This window comes from Kockovaella imperatae (assembly GCF_002102565.1).
Source record: "Kockovaella imperatae strain NRRL Y-17943 chromosome Unknown BD324scaffold_8, whole genome shotgun sequence".
Classification (NCBI taxonomy): Eukaryota; Fungi; Basidiomycota; class Tremellomycetes; order Tremellales; family Cuniculitremaceae; genus Kockovaella; species Kockovaella imperatae.
In genome coordinates, this window is record NW_019028948.1 from 1 (window position 1) to 13595 (window position 13595).

The 13595-nt window shown below is 53.2% G+C and overlaps 8 protein-coding genes across 8 annotated transcripts; 3 read left to right on the top strand and 5 right to left on the bottom strand.

The window, feature by feature from the left end:
* Nucleotides 1–8: 8 nt before the first annotated feature.
* On the bottom strand, nucleotides 9–2180 carry BD324DRAFT_651445 (peptidase S8/S53 domain-containing protein; the record flags this gene model as incomplete). The annotated part of the gene is made up of 12 exons (XM_022018341.1): nucleotides 9–314; nucleotides 353–435; nucleotides 473–524; nucleotides 563–636; nucleotides 677–816; nucleotides 852–885; nucleotides 922–1129; nucleotides 1171–1186; nucleotides 1225–1307; nucleotides 1342–1658; nucleotides 1696–1829; nucleotides 1867–2180. Coding segments are annotated over 12 exons (1761 nt in total), but the record flags the coding sequence as incomplete, so codon positions are not given.
* Nucleotides 2181–2550: 370 nt separating this feature from the next.
* Nucleotides 2551–3392, top strand: BD324DRAFT_480415 (hypothetical protein). The gene has a single exon (XM_022012900.1). It carries the CDS (start codon nucleotides 2856–2858, stop codon nucleotides 3312–3314), a length of 459 nt encoding a protein of 152 aa, XP_021870305.1. The 5' UTR covers nucleotides 2551–2855; the 3' UTR covers nucleotides 3315–3392.
* A 292-nt stretch (nucleotides 3393–3684) lies between these two features.
* Nucleotides 3685–4710, bottom strand: BD324DRAFT_627862 (hypothetical protein). The gene has a single exon (XM_022016055.1). It carries the CDS (start codon nucleotides 4249–4251, stop codon nucleotides 3742–3744), a length of 510 nt encoding a protein of 169 aa, XP_021870306.1. The 5' UTR covers nucleotides 4252–4710; the 3' UTR covers nucleotides 3685–3741.
* A 29-nt stretch (nucleotides 4711–4739) lies between these two features.
* BD324DRAFT_627868 (maltose porter) lies at nucleotides 4740–6740 on the top strand. The gene is made up of 3 exons (XM_022016056.1): nucleotides 4740–5061; nucleotides 5107–5585; nucleotides 5655–6740. The coding sequence occupies exons 1-3, from the start codon at nucleotides 4867–4869 to the stop codon at nucleotides 6583–6585; spliced, it is 1605 nt and encodes a 534-aa protein (XP_021870307.1). The 5' UTR covers nucleotides 4740–4866; the 3' UTR covers nucleotides 6586–6740.
* A 258-nt stretch (nucleotides 6741–6998) lies between these two features.
* BD324DRAFT_642450 (hypothetical protein) lies at nucleotides 6999–8193 on the top strand (the record flags this gene model as incomplete). Its single annotated transcript, XM_022017486.1, has 5 exons — nucleotides 6999–7031; nucleotides 7119–7272; nucleotides 7336–7830; nucleotides 7868–7981; nucleotides 8015–8193. The coding sequence occupies 5 exons, from the start codon at nucleotides 6999–7001 to the stop codon at nucleotides 8191–8193; spliced, it is 975 nt and encodes a 324-aa protein (XP_021870308.1).
* On the bottom strand, nucleotides 8078–9043 carry BD324DRAFT_480453 (hypothetical protein). Its single transcript, XM_022012901.1, has one exon. The coding sequence runs from the start codon at nucleotides 9028–9030 to the stop codon at nucleotides 8296–8298; it is 735 nt and encodes a 244-aa protein (XP_021870309.1). The 5' UTR covers nucleotides 9031–9043; the 3' UTR covers nucleotides 8078–8295.
* Nucleotides 9044–9210: 167 nt separating this feature from the next.
* Nucleotides 9211–11628, bottom strand: BD324DRAFT_627892 (autophagy protein). Its single transcript, XM_022016057.1, has 11 exons — nucleotides 11146–11628; nucleotides 11076–11097; nucleotides 10945–11037; nucleotides 10792–10905; nucleotides 10652–10753; nucleotides 10510–10615; nucleotides 10062–10472; nucleotides 9784–10024; nucleotides 9672–9743; nucleotides 9439–9631; nucleotides 9211–9391 (listed from the first exon to the last, which is right to left on the bottom strand). The coding sequence occupies exons 1-11, from the start codon at nucleotides 11356–11358 to the stop codon at nucleotides 9288–9290; spliced, it is 1671 nt and encodes a 556-aa protein (XP_021870310.1). The 5' UTR covers nucleotides 11359–11628; the 3' UTR covers nucleotides 9211–9287.
* Nucleotides 11629–11918: 290 nt separating this feature from the next.
* Nucleotides 11919–13587, bottom strand: BD324DRAFT_627898 (hypothetical protein). The gene is made up of 8 exons (XM_022016058.1): nucleotides 13301–13587; nucleotides 13187–13260; nucleotides 13081–13152; nucleotides 12966–13042; nucleotides 12872–12931; nucleotides 12558–12832; nucleotides 12398–12519; nucleotides 11919–12358 (listed from the first exon to the last, which is right to left on the bottom strand). The coding sequence occupies exons 1-8, from the start codon at nucleotides 13465–13467 to the stop codon at nucleotides 11982–11984; spliced, it is 1224 nt and encodes a 407-aa protein (XP_021870311.1). The 5' UTR covers nucleotides 13468–13587; the 3' UTR covers nucleotides 11919–11981.
* Between the last annotated feature and the right edge of the window lie 8 nt (nucleotides 13588–13595).

The window sequence follows — 13595 nt, forward strand, 5'->3', positions numbered from 1 at the left end:
AAATAGACGTCGCGGAAAAGGGTCGGATTAGCGTAGAAAGCGGGTAGAGGGAACCCGAGCAGCCCGACGCCATTCTGAACCCGGTGGGAGTTGATCATCGCAAGAAGCGAGGCGAACATGGGACTCGACAGCGAGGTTCCACCGTATTGATAGACATCGCCACCGGTCACAATGATGTAGTTTCTTCCCATGGCGGACACGTCCGGAGTGGCAGCTGCATTTTGCAGGGACTTGTAAAGGTAATCCTTGTAATGAGTGGAGTAAGACGCTACCGCGCTTTGTTGCCAAGAAGGCGCAGCATTGAATGGAGGACCCTACCGCACGTCAGTCTCAGGGGGCTGCCATCACTGACCAATGTGGAGAAGCCTCCAGAACCACTGTAGCCCCAGCCATCGTTTTCTTGCTCGGCATAGGACGGGGCAGTCACTCCCGCATCTACTGTCAGGAAGTGCGATCACTTGTGAATGCTCACTGATATTGAGATCCGTGGCACCCACAGCGACCCAGTACGGACAAAGAGCAGGCTGAGTGATCAGAGTTGAGCCCTCCGCAAGGAACCCACAAACTCGATATTCTGAGCCCCAGAGTCGCCAGAGGACGCCAAAAGCGTAGTTCCGCTGGCAACAATGGCATCGGCTGGAGATACGTCAAACGACATCCACTTGACTGGACGTACTCGTTTGGCACTGGGCGACTAAATACTGCGCCGCCGTGTCGTTGGATTCAAAGTAGTTGACGTAAAAGCTCTCATCCCCGCCGTAGGAGACGGAGAGAACATCTACCTTTGGGATACCGTTGGATCCCATGGCGGAGACACTGAAATAAGCCTAAAGGCCATGTCTCAAACTCACGCTCCATAGAGTGACTCATCCGAGGCGTCGGGAGCTGCCTTCAGCAGTAGGACTAATAAACCTTGCTCACCTTCAAAATCAATGACTTTCATAGGATAGGTGAGCGGGACAACTGTCTGCAAATCCAAGTCTGGCTCGCCGGTGTCTGAGGATGAGCAGCCGGTGGGATCTACACCATCGATCGGGACCAGGACATATGGAGGGATGTAGCTGGCGTTCGAGTTGTACACATTGGGGAACAACTGTTCCCACGCTGACAGGAGGTCCGAATTGGCGGCCTGACTCCGTCAGATGGGGACCAAACCGGGCCCATGCTCACGCAATTAGGTTGAAGGCTGTAATTGTCAGTCCATACGCGCGACATGTCTCTCACTTTAGTGTTCCGATAGACGTTCCGGTTGTAGGACTTGTCACCGCGGGCAGATGATACTGCGCACGGACACAGGCGGGCAAAAACTGACGTCAACAGAGTGAGATGAGTCCGCCTCACGTAGTTCCAACATTGACTGAGGGATCCGGTCATGGACACCCCGACTGGTTGCCCTTGAATAGCAATCGGGTCATTGTTGTGGCTGGGGGGCTGCGCCGCGAGGTCTTCCATCATGGTCTTGTGGAGGTCCTTGACGTGCGCGGCCTCCTCGTTATCAAGCTTGCGCTTCGACCCCTGCTTGCGGGTATGGCTAAATCCGAATCCGACTCCGGGAACACTGGTGAAAACGTATTTGTGCAACGACTTGGGAATTTTGATCGCCGAAGTTCCACGTCTTGCGTGTCCGTCTACGTTATAGACGGCAAAATCGGCCCCGACTGATTGTCAGGGGTATGAGACTGAGCCGAGACTCACAAATAGCGTCGGCTTGAGCCTTTGTCGCCTTGAAAGACATATGCCTGTCTCCATACGAACGTGTCACAGCTTCACTGGCGACGCCATGCATATTGAGGTATTCGAGCACCTCTTTGACCCCATTTGGGTCGCTCCTACATCGTCAGGCCAGAGTCTGTCAGCTCGACTTACTGTGTCAATGCATGCGCATCCTCAAGAGACAGCCACTGTCCGTACAACTCGTGGGCAGGATCACTACGTTGGAGAATGGCCTCATCGATGGCGCTCTGATTTTGGGCATGAAGTTTGATGGCATAGGTCGAGATCTCTGCGGGATGTATAGCTTGCTTCTCGAAGCTAGCAATGTGTCGGTCAGAAATCTTGTGCAACTGCGCGAATTCCCCAAAACGAAGTTCAACTTCCGCCTTGACAGGAGCAGCGTTTGCGATGGGTGCCACAGTGACAGAAAGGCCTGCCACTATCAGATATGCAACGGCCGCGATCATGTTGCTGGCGAATGAAGGTCAGATGCCATCTCAGAGATACACTCTCTCGTCTTTGGGATCGTTCTTCCGATCACCGCGGCGGCGAGACAGCATTCAGGCACTCCCGCGAGATGAAAAACTGGCGTTTATAAATAGAAAAGGTGTGAGAATTGTAATTTCAGGGCGTTAGATCACGCCGCTGGAACAGAGTATGACACCTGCAACGGCAGATCTGAGGGTCCCGGGAGGTCTACGTTGAAGCGGTGCGCATCTAGGCCAATCTGAAGCCGCACCCCTAAAAGAAGCAGCAAGATGCCCCAATGACTGGATTTGGAGGACCAGTGCGATTTTAGATATCCACGGCATCCAAAGTATCCTCCTTCTCTTATCAGTACGCATCACACACCATGCTTGGTAAAGAGCTCGGGGCCATCATTGGCATTGCGGGCAAAGTGGTCCTGGCCCAGGTCTACGGCGATGACTTGTCCCCGATCCTGACATTATGTGATGTAAATCAGGGGGATCAGCTCATGGCCGAGGTGACTCAGGACGTTGATTACAACGGCCTCAGCTACGATGGCGAGTGTGTTTCGTACTCGACGCCCGATCAGGGTTACAACGTGAGTGGGCCGACCGAGACCACCATCTGATGGCGACAGTTCTGTGCGAGCCCTTTCCTCATCTCCTTCTTTGCGGATGACGTTGACAACGATCGATTCACCTGCGCCACAAGTCTCCTCGAGAACTGCGGAGGATCATGTCCGACCGGCACCCAGTGTATCTATACGGAGGACTACGGCGATGGAACCGAGTTCTGGTCTTGTGGAGTCCTATGTGGCTACGGGGATACGGCTTCCATCTGCTCGAATGCTGGCGCTCAGCTCCTCAACCCCAACTATGTCACCTACTGTGATCAAATTTCAGATCAATGTGGGATCTGCTCTTCGGCCAGTCAATTGGACAACTCGACCGTCACAGGTGGATGTGCGACCCCCGTGCAGTCGTACCCCGCCCAACCGACAGGGCTCAGAAGAAAGAGGGACAGCTCTCCGCAGCTTCGGTTGGACACCACGGGCGGCTTTCAGGATCGTGGCTGCCCCTCGGGAACTCGAAAATGTGGGGACGAAGATTCGTTTGAGTGTGTCGACATTCTGAACGACCTCTCGTCCTGTGGCGCTTGCCCCAACGAAGGCGGCACTCAATGTGACTCCCTCCCGGGAACGATTCTGGGTGACACGACGTGTCGTGAGGGCAAGTGCATCTCATCTCGATGCGCTGAAGGTTACGAACTGTGGGGAGGAGACTGCTTGCTACCTCATATGGCTGCCCTCGCGAGAAATCTCTCCGTGGTCCCCGCAATCCAAACGGGTCTCGGAAACCTGCTCGGCAAGCGTGACGAGCGATATCATTATCGCATTGATAACAGGAAGCAAGCTGCCATCAAGTCCTGGCAGACTGTGACTGTGGTGGAGCTTTAAGATTGCTTGGTACCTGCAAAACGGACACTACATGCATATAATTCCGCCGGCAAGATCAGCTGCCGCTTTGGTCTTGGCGAAATTTTAAAGTGAAATTTTTTCATTTACGCCTCGATCGCCACATTTCTGGCGGGGCATGGAAGTGGCGGCGCTCTCCGAACACGACCACGTAGCGTGGTGCATGACATCTGAGCTGCCCGCGCCAGCTTGTAGGGCAAGTCTGTATGGCAATCTGTCCTTAAACCTGATTCTAAAGGTCGCAGTGATAGCGAAGGCCCATGGGAGACTTGCGACTCCGAGGAGTGTAGAAAACGCAGCTGGATACTTGTCAAGAGATCTGCTGTCCTTTGCATCTCACATGTACCGTAACCGCCAGAGCGGAGAATGTGTCGTATGGATAGCCCGTTTCCTGCGAGTCCGCGCCAATGCAATGAGATTTGAGGGCAACGCTGCACGTGGCTCGCGCACCAGCGGCTCCTACCTAAGCTCTCGAACACGTGCTCGCGTGGCGCGGTGATCGGCAGAGCTAGGCCGGCGAACGAACGATAGTTCGCCGTGATCGAAAGCGGACAGGAGACAAGTGCGTGGTGTCTTCGAAGTGGCGCGAACTCCATCGCCCTTCAGTGACCAGACAGCTGGAAGGTTGGCGATACAAAGGTCGTCTCGGCGATTCAAAGATCACTTTTGCAAGACACGTATTTTGTCGCCAATGTCCAGCGTGGTGGGACTTGTCTGACAGTGTTCATCACAAAATCCGGGTTCAAAACACTTGAACGACAGCTTCCATGCTCGGCGACTTCTTCTTTGTTCGCTGACAGAAGGCCACCTCACGGGCTCTGCTCTCGTCGCGTGGCCTCCTTACCGCCTTTGGGAAAAATCACGGCGAAGACACGGCCAGTCAAATTCTGACTTGACTTTGGTCCGGATCTCGCCGATATATCGGCGAACGCAAGCACATTGTCAAAGCACGATGTCCCGGCCCGGTTGCGTTTGTGTCTAAATTTAGCAATCAACAAAGTGTGAATACCAAGGCGTCAGAGCAGAACCCATGATCTCGATTGCAGTTGTCGTTGTCATATGAGCTCAACAATTCCCGTTTGCTCAAATCTCAGCGAGTTTTATTTGTCATAATTCGCTCTCGGCCGATGCGTAAGAGCGCATCTATATAATAAACATATGTATTCCTTGCGTGTGCGGTCTCCCACACGTCCTCCCGCACTAAAGTCAAGATGTCTCACGAGATCCAACCTCACGAGGTCGAGAAGTCCGCTGCGTACGCGCATGATGATGTGGTCGACAACCAGAAGAAGGATCTCTCTGGAGCCATCGATGCAGAAAATGAGGAGCATGCTATGGGCGTTCTGCAAGCCGCGAGGGCATATCCCATGGCTTGCTTCTGGGCCTTCATCATGGCATTCACCATCGTGAGTCACAAGGCCCATCGCAGTCTGGAACTGACCGAGATTTAGATCATGGAATCTTACGATGTCTTCTTGATGGGAAACTTTATGGGTCTGACTGCCTTCACCGAGCGATTCGGTGTCTATGATGCCGCCAAGTCTGAGTGGAATCTCACCACCCAGTGGCAATCTGCTTTGCAGATGTCTGGTCAGCTCGGTGCTTTGATCGGAGTGTTCCTCGCCGGTCCACTGACCACCGCGCTCGGTTACCGATGGGCGACCATTATTGGTCTCATGTCTCTGAACGGATTTATCTTCATCTCGTTTTTTGCAAATTCGCTCCCTCTCTTCTTTGTCGGTCAGCTCTTGGAAGGACTACCTTGGGGAATTTTCATCGCCAACTCGCCAGCATACTGCAGTGAGATCGTCCCCATCCAACTTCGAGCCGCTTGCACCCAAATGATCCAAATGTTCTGGGCCATTGGAAGTATCATTGTCGGGGCAGTCACCTACGTCTACAACCCGTTGTCCACCAAGACCGCCTACAAGTGAGTCTCTTCCCTGGACAAAAAGGGGATCTTTCCCTCGCGCTGACGACCTGCCCCTCTCTCTCTCAGAATCCCTCTCGCCCTGCAATGGATGTTCCCCACCCCACTCGCAATTCTCATGTTCCTCGCCCCAGAATCGCCTTGGTGGCTCGTCCGCAAGGGCCGATACGACGAGGCAAAGCGATCCATCGAGCGACTTGGACGTCGATCCCGTGTTCGAGCAGACGACACCGTCTCCATGATGCGACGCACAATCGAGCTCGAAGCCGCCGCCGCTCAACCCTCCTATTTTGAACTTTTCAGGGGTAGCGACCTCAGACGGACAGCTATTGTCAGTGGTGTCTATGCTGCCCAGAACCTCACGGGCAACCTCATCGCCAACCAAGCGGTATATTTCTTCAAACAAGCAGGCATGGTTCAGAACACAGCTTTTGCCCTCGGCCTGATCACTTCAGCGCTTCAATGGATTTTTGTCATGCTGTCCTGGTTGCTTACTTCCTATTTTGGCCGTCGACCCATTTACATCTGGGGCAACGCCTTCAACTGTTTCCTCCTTTTCTGTCTCGGTATTGCCGCCTCAGTGCCAGCACACACCAAGTCGGTCATCAAGTCGACCAGCAATGCTCAAGCCGCCCTTGGTCTGTGTATCTCAGTCCTCTTCACCTTCTCAGCGGCGCCTGTCAGTTACACCCTCATCGGCGAGACATCGTCCATCCGATTGCGACCGCTCACTACTGGCTTTGGGCGTGCCATGTACTACGTTGTCGAGATCCCTTGCATCTTCCTTGGAGCATACATGCTTAACCCCACGGGTGGCAACTTGGGCGGAAAATGCGGGTATGTTTGGGGAGGTACAGCACTATTCGTTACCGTCATGGCGTACTTCTTCATCCCGGAGACCAAGGATAGATCGTACCGTGAGCTTGACATTCTGTTCAAGCGTCGGGTCCCTGCAAGAAGATTCAAGGAGACGGTCATTTCCGTGGAGGAGAACGAATAAGATGGTTTGTTATATTTAGGGTTCTAGTCTTTCTGAATGAATTTCTATGGAGTCTCAAGCGCGTTTTCAGATAAGAGCGTTCGCATTTCGTCACGAGTGAAGTGTCGGACATAACATGAGAGGGCATGCAGTTGATATAGACACTGGGCTTGATTCCGCGGCGGTCCATACAGCTCCAGAATTAACCTGCTTCCCTTGAATCCGTCTTTCGGGTCTTTTCGGTCGCCACGCGAAAAAGCGTGTTTTTCAAAACGCGGGGTCGCGGATCTTTCCGATTCCGACACACGGACGTGTGTTCTCTGCATCCGGCTTTATCGGGTGATCATGCTTGGAAGCCCTCAGTGCGAATAATCCTATGATATAAAGAGACTTGCATGGATCTACATCGCGGCCATGTAATACTGTATCGAAGAATGAGTGGGTCATCCAGCCAGGCGCCAACTAACGTGAAGCCGCCTCCAATCCCGTTCCAGCTGTTGGTATCAATGGGTTCGGTCGCATAGGTGAGTAGATCGAGAGAAGCCATGTAACAGGTTCGTTCAGGCCGTGCTCTGTTCCGCTTATGCCTTGTGCGTGACGACATACGGCTCGTCGCTATCAATCATACAGCACTTTCTCTCGAACATCTTTTCAATGCCATTCGCCACGACTCGACCCATGGGCCGTGCATTGCCGCTCGTGATCTTCGTATCCTGCCGGACGACCACTGGGCGCAATTGCCACCAACCCCAGATAATCCTTGTCCACAAGCATTAGAGTACCATGGGAGAGTGATCCACCTTTTTAGCCAACGAGACCCGCACAAGCTTGACTGGAAACTCGCCGGCGCCGAATACATCTTCGAGTCGACCGGCAAAATGACCCGGGAAGCTCAAGCAAGGGTACACATCGATCACGGCGGCGCCAAAAAAGTCGTCATCTCCGCACCATCCTCGGACTGTCCCAATGTTGTGTTTGGGGTGAATCACAGGACATATCAAACCGATCAAGACGTCCTTTCCAACGCCAGCTGCACCACCAATTGCCTTGCCCCCATTGCCCTAGTTTTGCATCGCTCATTTGGCATTGAGACTGGTATGATGACCACGGTTCACGCCAGTACCTCGAGTCAGAAGGTACTGGATGGTTTCAGCACGAAGGACGTACGACAGGGAAGATCCGCTATGGGCAATATTATCCCAGCAAGCACTGGGGCAGCCAAGGCCGTAGTCAAAGTTCTGCCTGAGCTCGCAGGACGGTTTCACGGTCAGTGCGAACGTGATTGTGTGGGCTAATGAGATAGGCATTTCGATTCGCGTTCCGGTTACCAATGTGTCCTTGGTGGACCTCACTGTCACGCTTGAAACACCAGTAGCGTCAAAGGACGACCTCATTTCTGTCTTTCGGCACGCCGCGAGTCTGGCACCCTCTAACAAGCTGGAAGAGCCAGCTCCACGGCTCGCTGGGATCGTTGCTGTGAGCGATGAGAAGCTTGTGTCAAGCGACTATCTGTCCTCTACGGAGAGTGCCACGATCGATGTGGATGCAAGCGTCGCACTGGATGGTCGGACGGTCAAAATCGTGGCATGGTATGACAACGAAGTCGGATTTTCAAGTCGGAGTGAGTGATTCACAACGGCAACATGCTGATCCCGGTAGTGTGCGATCTTGCTGCATATATGGCAAATGTGGACTATCAAGAGTGCACCTGAAATCTTTTCACCCCCCTATTCACGCCTTCATAGAGAGCCTGTAGCCTCCGTCACAATAGATCGTCTGTCCTGTCATGAATTTGTTGCCAATGACGAAGCAAATTGCATCCGCCACGTCCTCGGGAGTTCCCACCCGGCCAACCGGCGCTTGCTTAGCATAATTCTCGAACGCGGAGTTCTTTCGCTCCTCTGGCATTGCGTTCCACCACGGAGTGTCCACGATACCAGGGGCGATCTCGTTGACCCGGATGGGAGCGAGTTCCAGAGCCAAGGTGCGAGATAATGTCGAAATGGCGGCGTTAGCCATCGAGATTCCGGCCGTACCTGGTACAGCTAAGTGAGGTCCTAGAGCAGTGATGAACGTAATGGTCCCGTGTGAAGGCAGAATGTCCAGAGCAGCTTGGGCAATAGCAAAATGAGGAAAGACCTTTTCGGAGAAACCAGCTCTGATGCTGTCTATAGATACTGATCTCATTGGTCCAACGCCTTGACTGCTGCCCATCGCGAGCACAAGGTGGTCGAATTGGCCAACCGCTTTCAACTTGGCGGGTATCTCTTCGTAGGCGGACCCATCAAGTTGAATCCCGCGGATGCAAGCGGTGTCGGGCGGACCCAGAAACCGGATCGCTTTGTCGAGTTTATCCTTGTCGCGTGCGGCGATGGTGACTCTCATGCCTAATCCTAGCATCTGTCGGGCCGTAGCTTCGCCTATGCCTGAAGATCCTCCAACTATGAGGACGTGACTCATGTTCATTCGAAGGTTCTTGACGCCGCATACCGCTCCCGTGACACCTGATATACCTGTAACAGTTCCGGTCTTCGGAGGCCGCGACAAGGATTCACGTGAGCACGCTGACCGACTGTCCGGGCACCGGCTCTCGGGTTCGAGACGATCGGGAATCCGGTTCTTCGGTGATTTGTCATACCGCTGTGACAGGACGCTCAATGTTACATAGCGTCAGACGTCTCGAGAAACCTGTCCCATGCATAATCTCCGACAACTCATCTTTATCAAACCGTCTCAAGATGACCAACAACACCAGCCTTTTCCTCAATGTTGGCCGCGTGCGTACGTTGTTCCTCGTCATAGAGCTCCTGAGCCTCTCGCTCGAGATCTGGCCGGTTGTCAGCCCCATCACCTGTCCGAGAAAGCTGAACTCACATCGGGCCACATCAATCTTGCCTTTTTCAGTGTCTACCAGATAGATGCAGACACATCCGATGACTCCCATACCAAGCAGGAACCAATAAGCGACATTGTTGTTACCATGAGCCGCTTTGATGATCGCTGCCGAAACAAACGGTCCAATGAAGCCCGAGGTCTGTGAAACGAGGTTGAACAAGGAGAAGAACATCTGAAGATGGTCAGGACGGGACATTCGAATATCAACTCACGAAAGCTTTGGGTGCTGGAACTACTTCTGAGATCATGGACGTCGAGTAGGCACCCCATGCGGCGGTCTGGAACTGCGCAAAGTTCAGCGCTACCCTGTCTTGCTTTACTCACATTCCAGAAACTGGCAACCCAGAATTCCCAAACATGCTTGAATCCGATCTTGTTGGTGAAGCAACCGATTCCACCCCATAGACTTGGCACAAGAGTCATGCAAGCTCCATAAAGGACTGCTTTCTTGATCGAGAAGCGGTATCGCTTCTGGAGGTACCACATGAATACTGTGCCAGAACCACCTCCCAAGTCGGAACACAGGGAGAAGACGTTGAGCATGGTGGGAGAGTAGTTGATGATTCTGTACGTCAGACTAGACTCCAAGCTGATGGACCTACTCATTCTGCAGGATACCAGTGACATTGAAGTAGGTTCCGAAGGTCTCAGATACCAACAGGTATGCGGCAAGATACATCAGACACTGCTTGAGGTGACGAGCGCTCTTGGCTGCAGACCACACCTGCTTGGGTCCAGCACTCCACATGGAGGTTCCCTTCGGGAGCTGCTGTCCTGGTCGATGCTTTTGCACCAGGAAGAAAGGCGTGGTACAGAGCACCGTCACCACTCCGAAATAGCCCATCAGGATCCTGTAAGATTTGATGAGAGTCTGAGGAGAATCGTATCCAATCTTGGCTGCGATTCCAATAGCGATGGCATAGAACAGAACGACAAGCGCCGACCCAGTGATGTTGACAAGGTTGTAAAGCTGGGCCCGTTCGTACATGTCAAGCTTGGCATGCTCCTCAGGTCTAGACCGTCAATTTCTGACATCTGCATCTCTCTTACGTCTTCGTGCCAGCTCGAACTTCCTCCTCCGACTTTATGAGGGAAGGCAAGTCTCGAACGATACCAGGATAGGTAGCGGCGTAGAATGCTCCAACCACGTTGGCCGCTATCCTGTCAGCTGACTCTGCTTTTGTGAACTCACAGATAGAACCCAACACGTAAAGAGCTTGAGCAACTTGCCATTGGCCTGGCTTGCTCAAACCACACATGGCAAACTGGCAAGCCTCCAAGACCAGCTGAAAGACTGACGAGGCATCAGCGAACGCAGGTGCCGCCACTCACAGATCATGATCCAGGGTCGCCAATTTCCGTAATCTGCGTACGGGCCAAGGGTCATGAGAACGACCAGCTGAACGGCGAACAAGATTCCAGTAACATCGAGCAGCATAGAGTTCACTATCGCTGTTGAGTGATATCCTCGCATGCATGACTCACTTGGCTGGTATTGGCCTCCCCAGGGCACGTAATTGTTCGGGAATTGTAAATTGAGCAGAGCCTGACGCAAAGCACCACCATTTCCGCCGATAGCTAGAGAGAGTCAGCGCTGGCCTGCATAGAGCACGCACGAGCTCCGTTGTTGGAGAAGTACTGGTCATTTGTCAGTCATCATGACGGCGCGGCGGAGTTTGAGCTCACGAATATGTTAAAGAGGATGTACTCCAATTTGGAAGTAGGCTTGCGCTGGCCAGTGCTGGGAATAACATGCTGTTGCTCGACAATGGCTGCTCCGACCTCGTCCCCTGTGGTGAATACAGGCCTGTCGTCGACTAGAACGGGAGCCGGTGAAATCTCATAGGCATCCTTCTTCTCCTCGAGAGGGGTCTCCGTCGCCTCCATTTTGTTGGACATCTGTGCGAGCAATAACTTACAGATCCACTCTTCGAGTCGTGGGAAAAGATCATGGCTCGGATCTCTCTCTTTAATACATGATCGGCTGCCTGTAGGACGCGAGGAATGCCCCGTGGGTCCGCGAATGGAGGGACCTGGGCTCCGATCGGACCCCGTGTCCTGTAAGGAGGGCGCAATGTGTGAGGGCACGGTAGGTAGTTGATCGTAATGAAACGGGCTCAAAATAGAAACAACCAAGTTATATTGCCGGGAAAAGCGGCTAAACGGGGGCACGCTGCGTAGTACGCATTTGTATTTCCCGGTAACGTGACCGGTTGATCTTTGGTTTCTGCATATATCAATCGTGCTGGGGACGTGGGCAGGCTTCCTGCATGGGAATGAAAGACGGCTCAAGACCCGGTCCGACCATCCGAGCTGAGGACTGCGCGTTACGCGGTGAAACTGAACGGTAAGAGGTGATTCGGACTTGCCGGCTGGCAATCGATACTCTTGTTGTCACGTCATTTCATCTACCGTGTCTTCCGCTATCGCATGAACCGTATGTCGCCGAACGATTTCCGTCTTTGAGAATGGGTATATACATGCTCAATCAATAAATGGCTAATGCAAGTGTCCGCGACTAATCAGAGCAGTGCCACAAGAACACCACCCAGGGTCACAAAGGCAAGCGATCCAGGCACGAGTCTAGCGGCAGCACCAGTCTTTGTCGATGAGGCAGAGGCAGAAGAGGCAGCCGATCCGGTCTTAGATGATCCGGAAGCCCCCTTGCTCTTCTCAGATGTGCCGGTGGACCCAGCCGTAGCAGAAGAACCAGAGGCAGTTGCAGCGGTGGTCGGGCCAAGGGCTCCAAAGACGTTGTTCGTGCTTTGATACCCCAAGGAGGCGATGGGGAACAGGTCCGTAGACTGGTAAGTGACACAATTTGAGGAGGCCGGGATCGATGGCGTGTAAGGCAAGGTGTATCCGGGGCTCAGTGAAGGTGGTTGGGACCATGTGAGGGCTGACCGCGTCAATTCCGCGTTACGGAAGATCGACTCACTTTGACCGTTTGAATTGGTGTACGTTCCGACCTCAGACTGGATATCTCCATCACAGGACAGGAAAACGCCCTCTTCATAAGCGGCTGGGGCATTGTAATCGCAACCGATCAGATCGAAGATGCTGCATATGCATCAGCACCGGCAGACCGATCTGCTCACTTTTGGCAGTAGTTGGATTCTGTCTGGTAGTTCGGGTCGCACAACTTGAGACAGAATTTGTTGGTGTCCAAGAACATGTTCCAGGACTCCGTCTGAATGTACGTGTGGTTGTCGCCAGAAGAGAAACCTGTAGAATAGACGAGTCCTCCCAGCGGGTTTCCGAGACCATCGGCACCGTGGGGGTCGAGCTCTCCACCAGGGTCGGTATTGGTCAGGCCGACAGATGTCTGATTGAAGAGTCCAACAATCTGAATATAGGCTGGAGTCCTCATGAACTGGGGAGCTGTCAGTCTTGGTAGGCCACTTCAACGAACCTGAATCGCGGTGAATGTTCCAGGAGGGAAGATTCTTCCTCCGTGTCCGTCGATCGAGCACTGGGCGTCAGCACGGCAAATTTTGACCACTCACATAGGCGACTGTCGCTGCCTCTACATCACCCACACTCTGATTCGGGTAAAGACCGGGTGCACCCCAGAGACAAAAATCTGCAGAGGTCAGGGCTAGTCCACTGAAAGAGGCTCACCGAACAGGGAGTTCATCTCCAATGTCTGACATTGCGAGTCAGGGCCCTGAGTCGTCGAATTGCATTGATTGTCTGCTCGTCAGACCGACACCTTGCGCTCTCTCACATCCTGATTGGGGTCCACGGCCCACGGGATAGGGATTGACCTTGGAGGGGAGATCCGTATAGGGGTAAAAGTAGCTGAAGGGGTCAGTTCCGGCAAGGCAGTAGGCTTTCTCACTCGGTCAAGGGGAGCGGAGACGTCGTCTCATACGTGGTGACAGCAGTGTTTGATTGCCGTCGATTCAACGTGGGTGTGGCTGGCGAAGCTGTGATCGTTGACAGATCTTCAGCTAGCACCACTGCGGCACTGAGCAGGGCAATAGATGCGAACGATACAGACAACATGGCGATGTGGAAGAGGACGAGGAGTATTGGTTCGATGTTGAAGAACAAGTTATAACTCTACGCGATGCATCAAAACACGTCAAAATTTGGGGGCAGGAAATGCTCTGAATAGAAAACATCGACCGCAA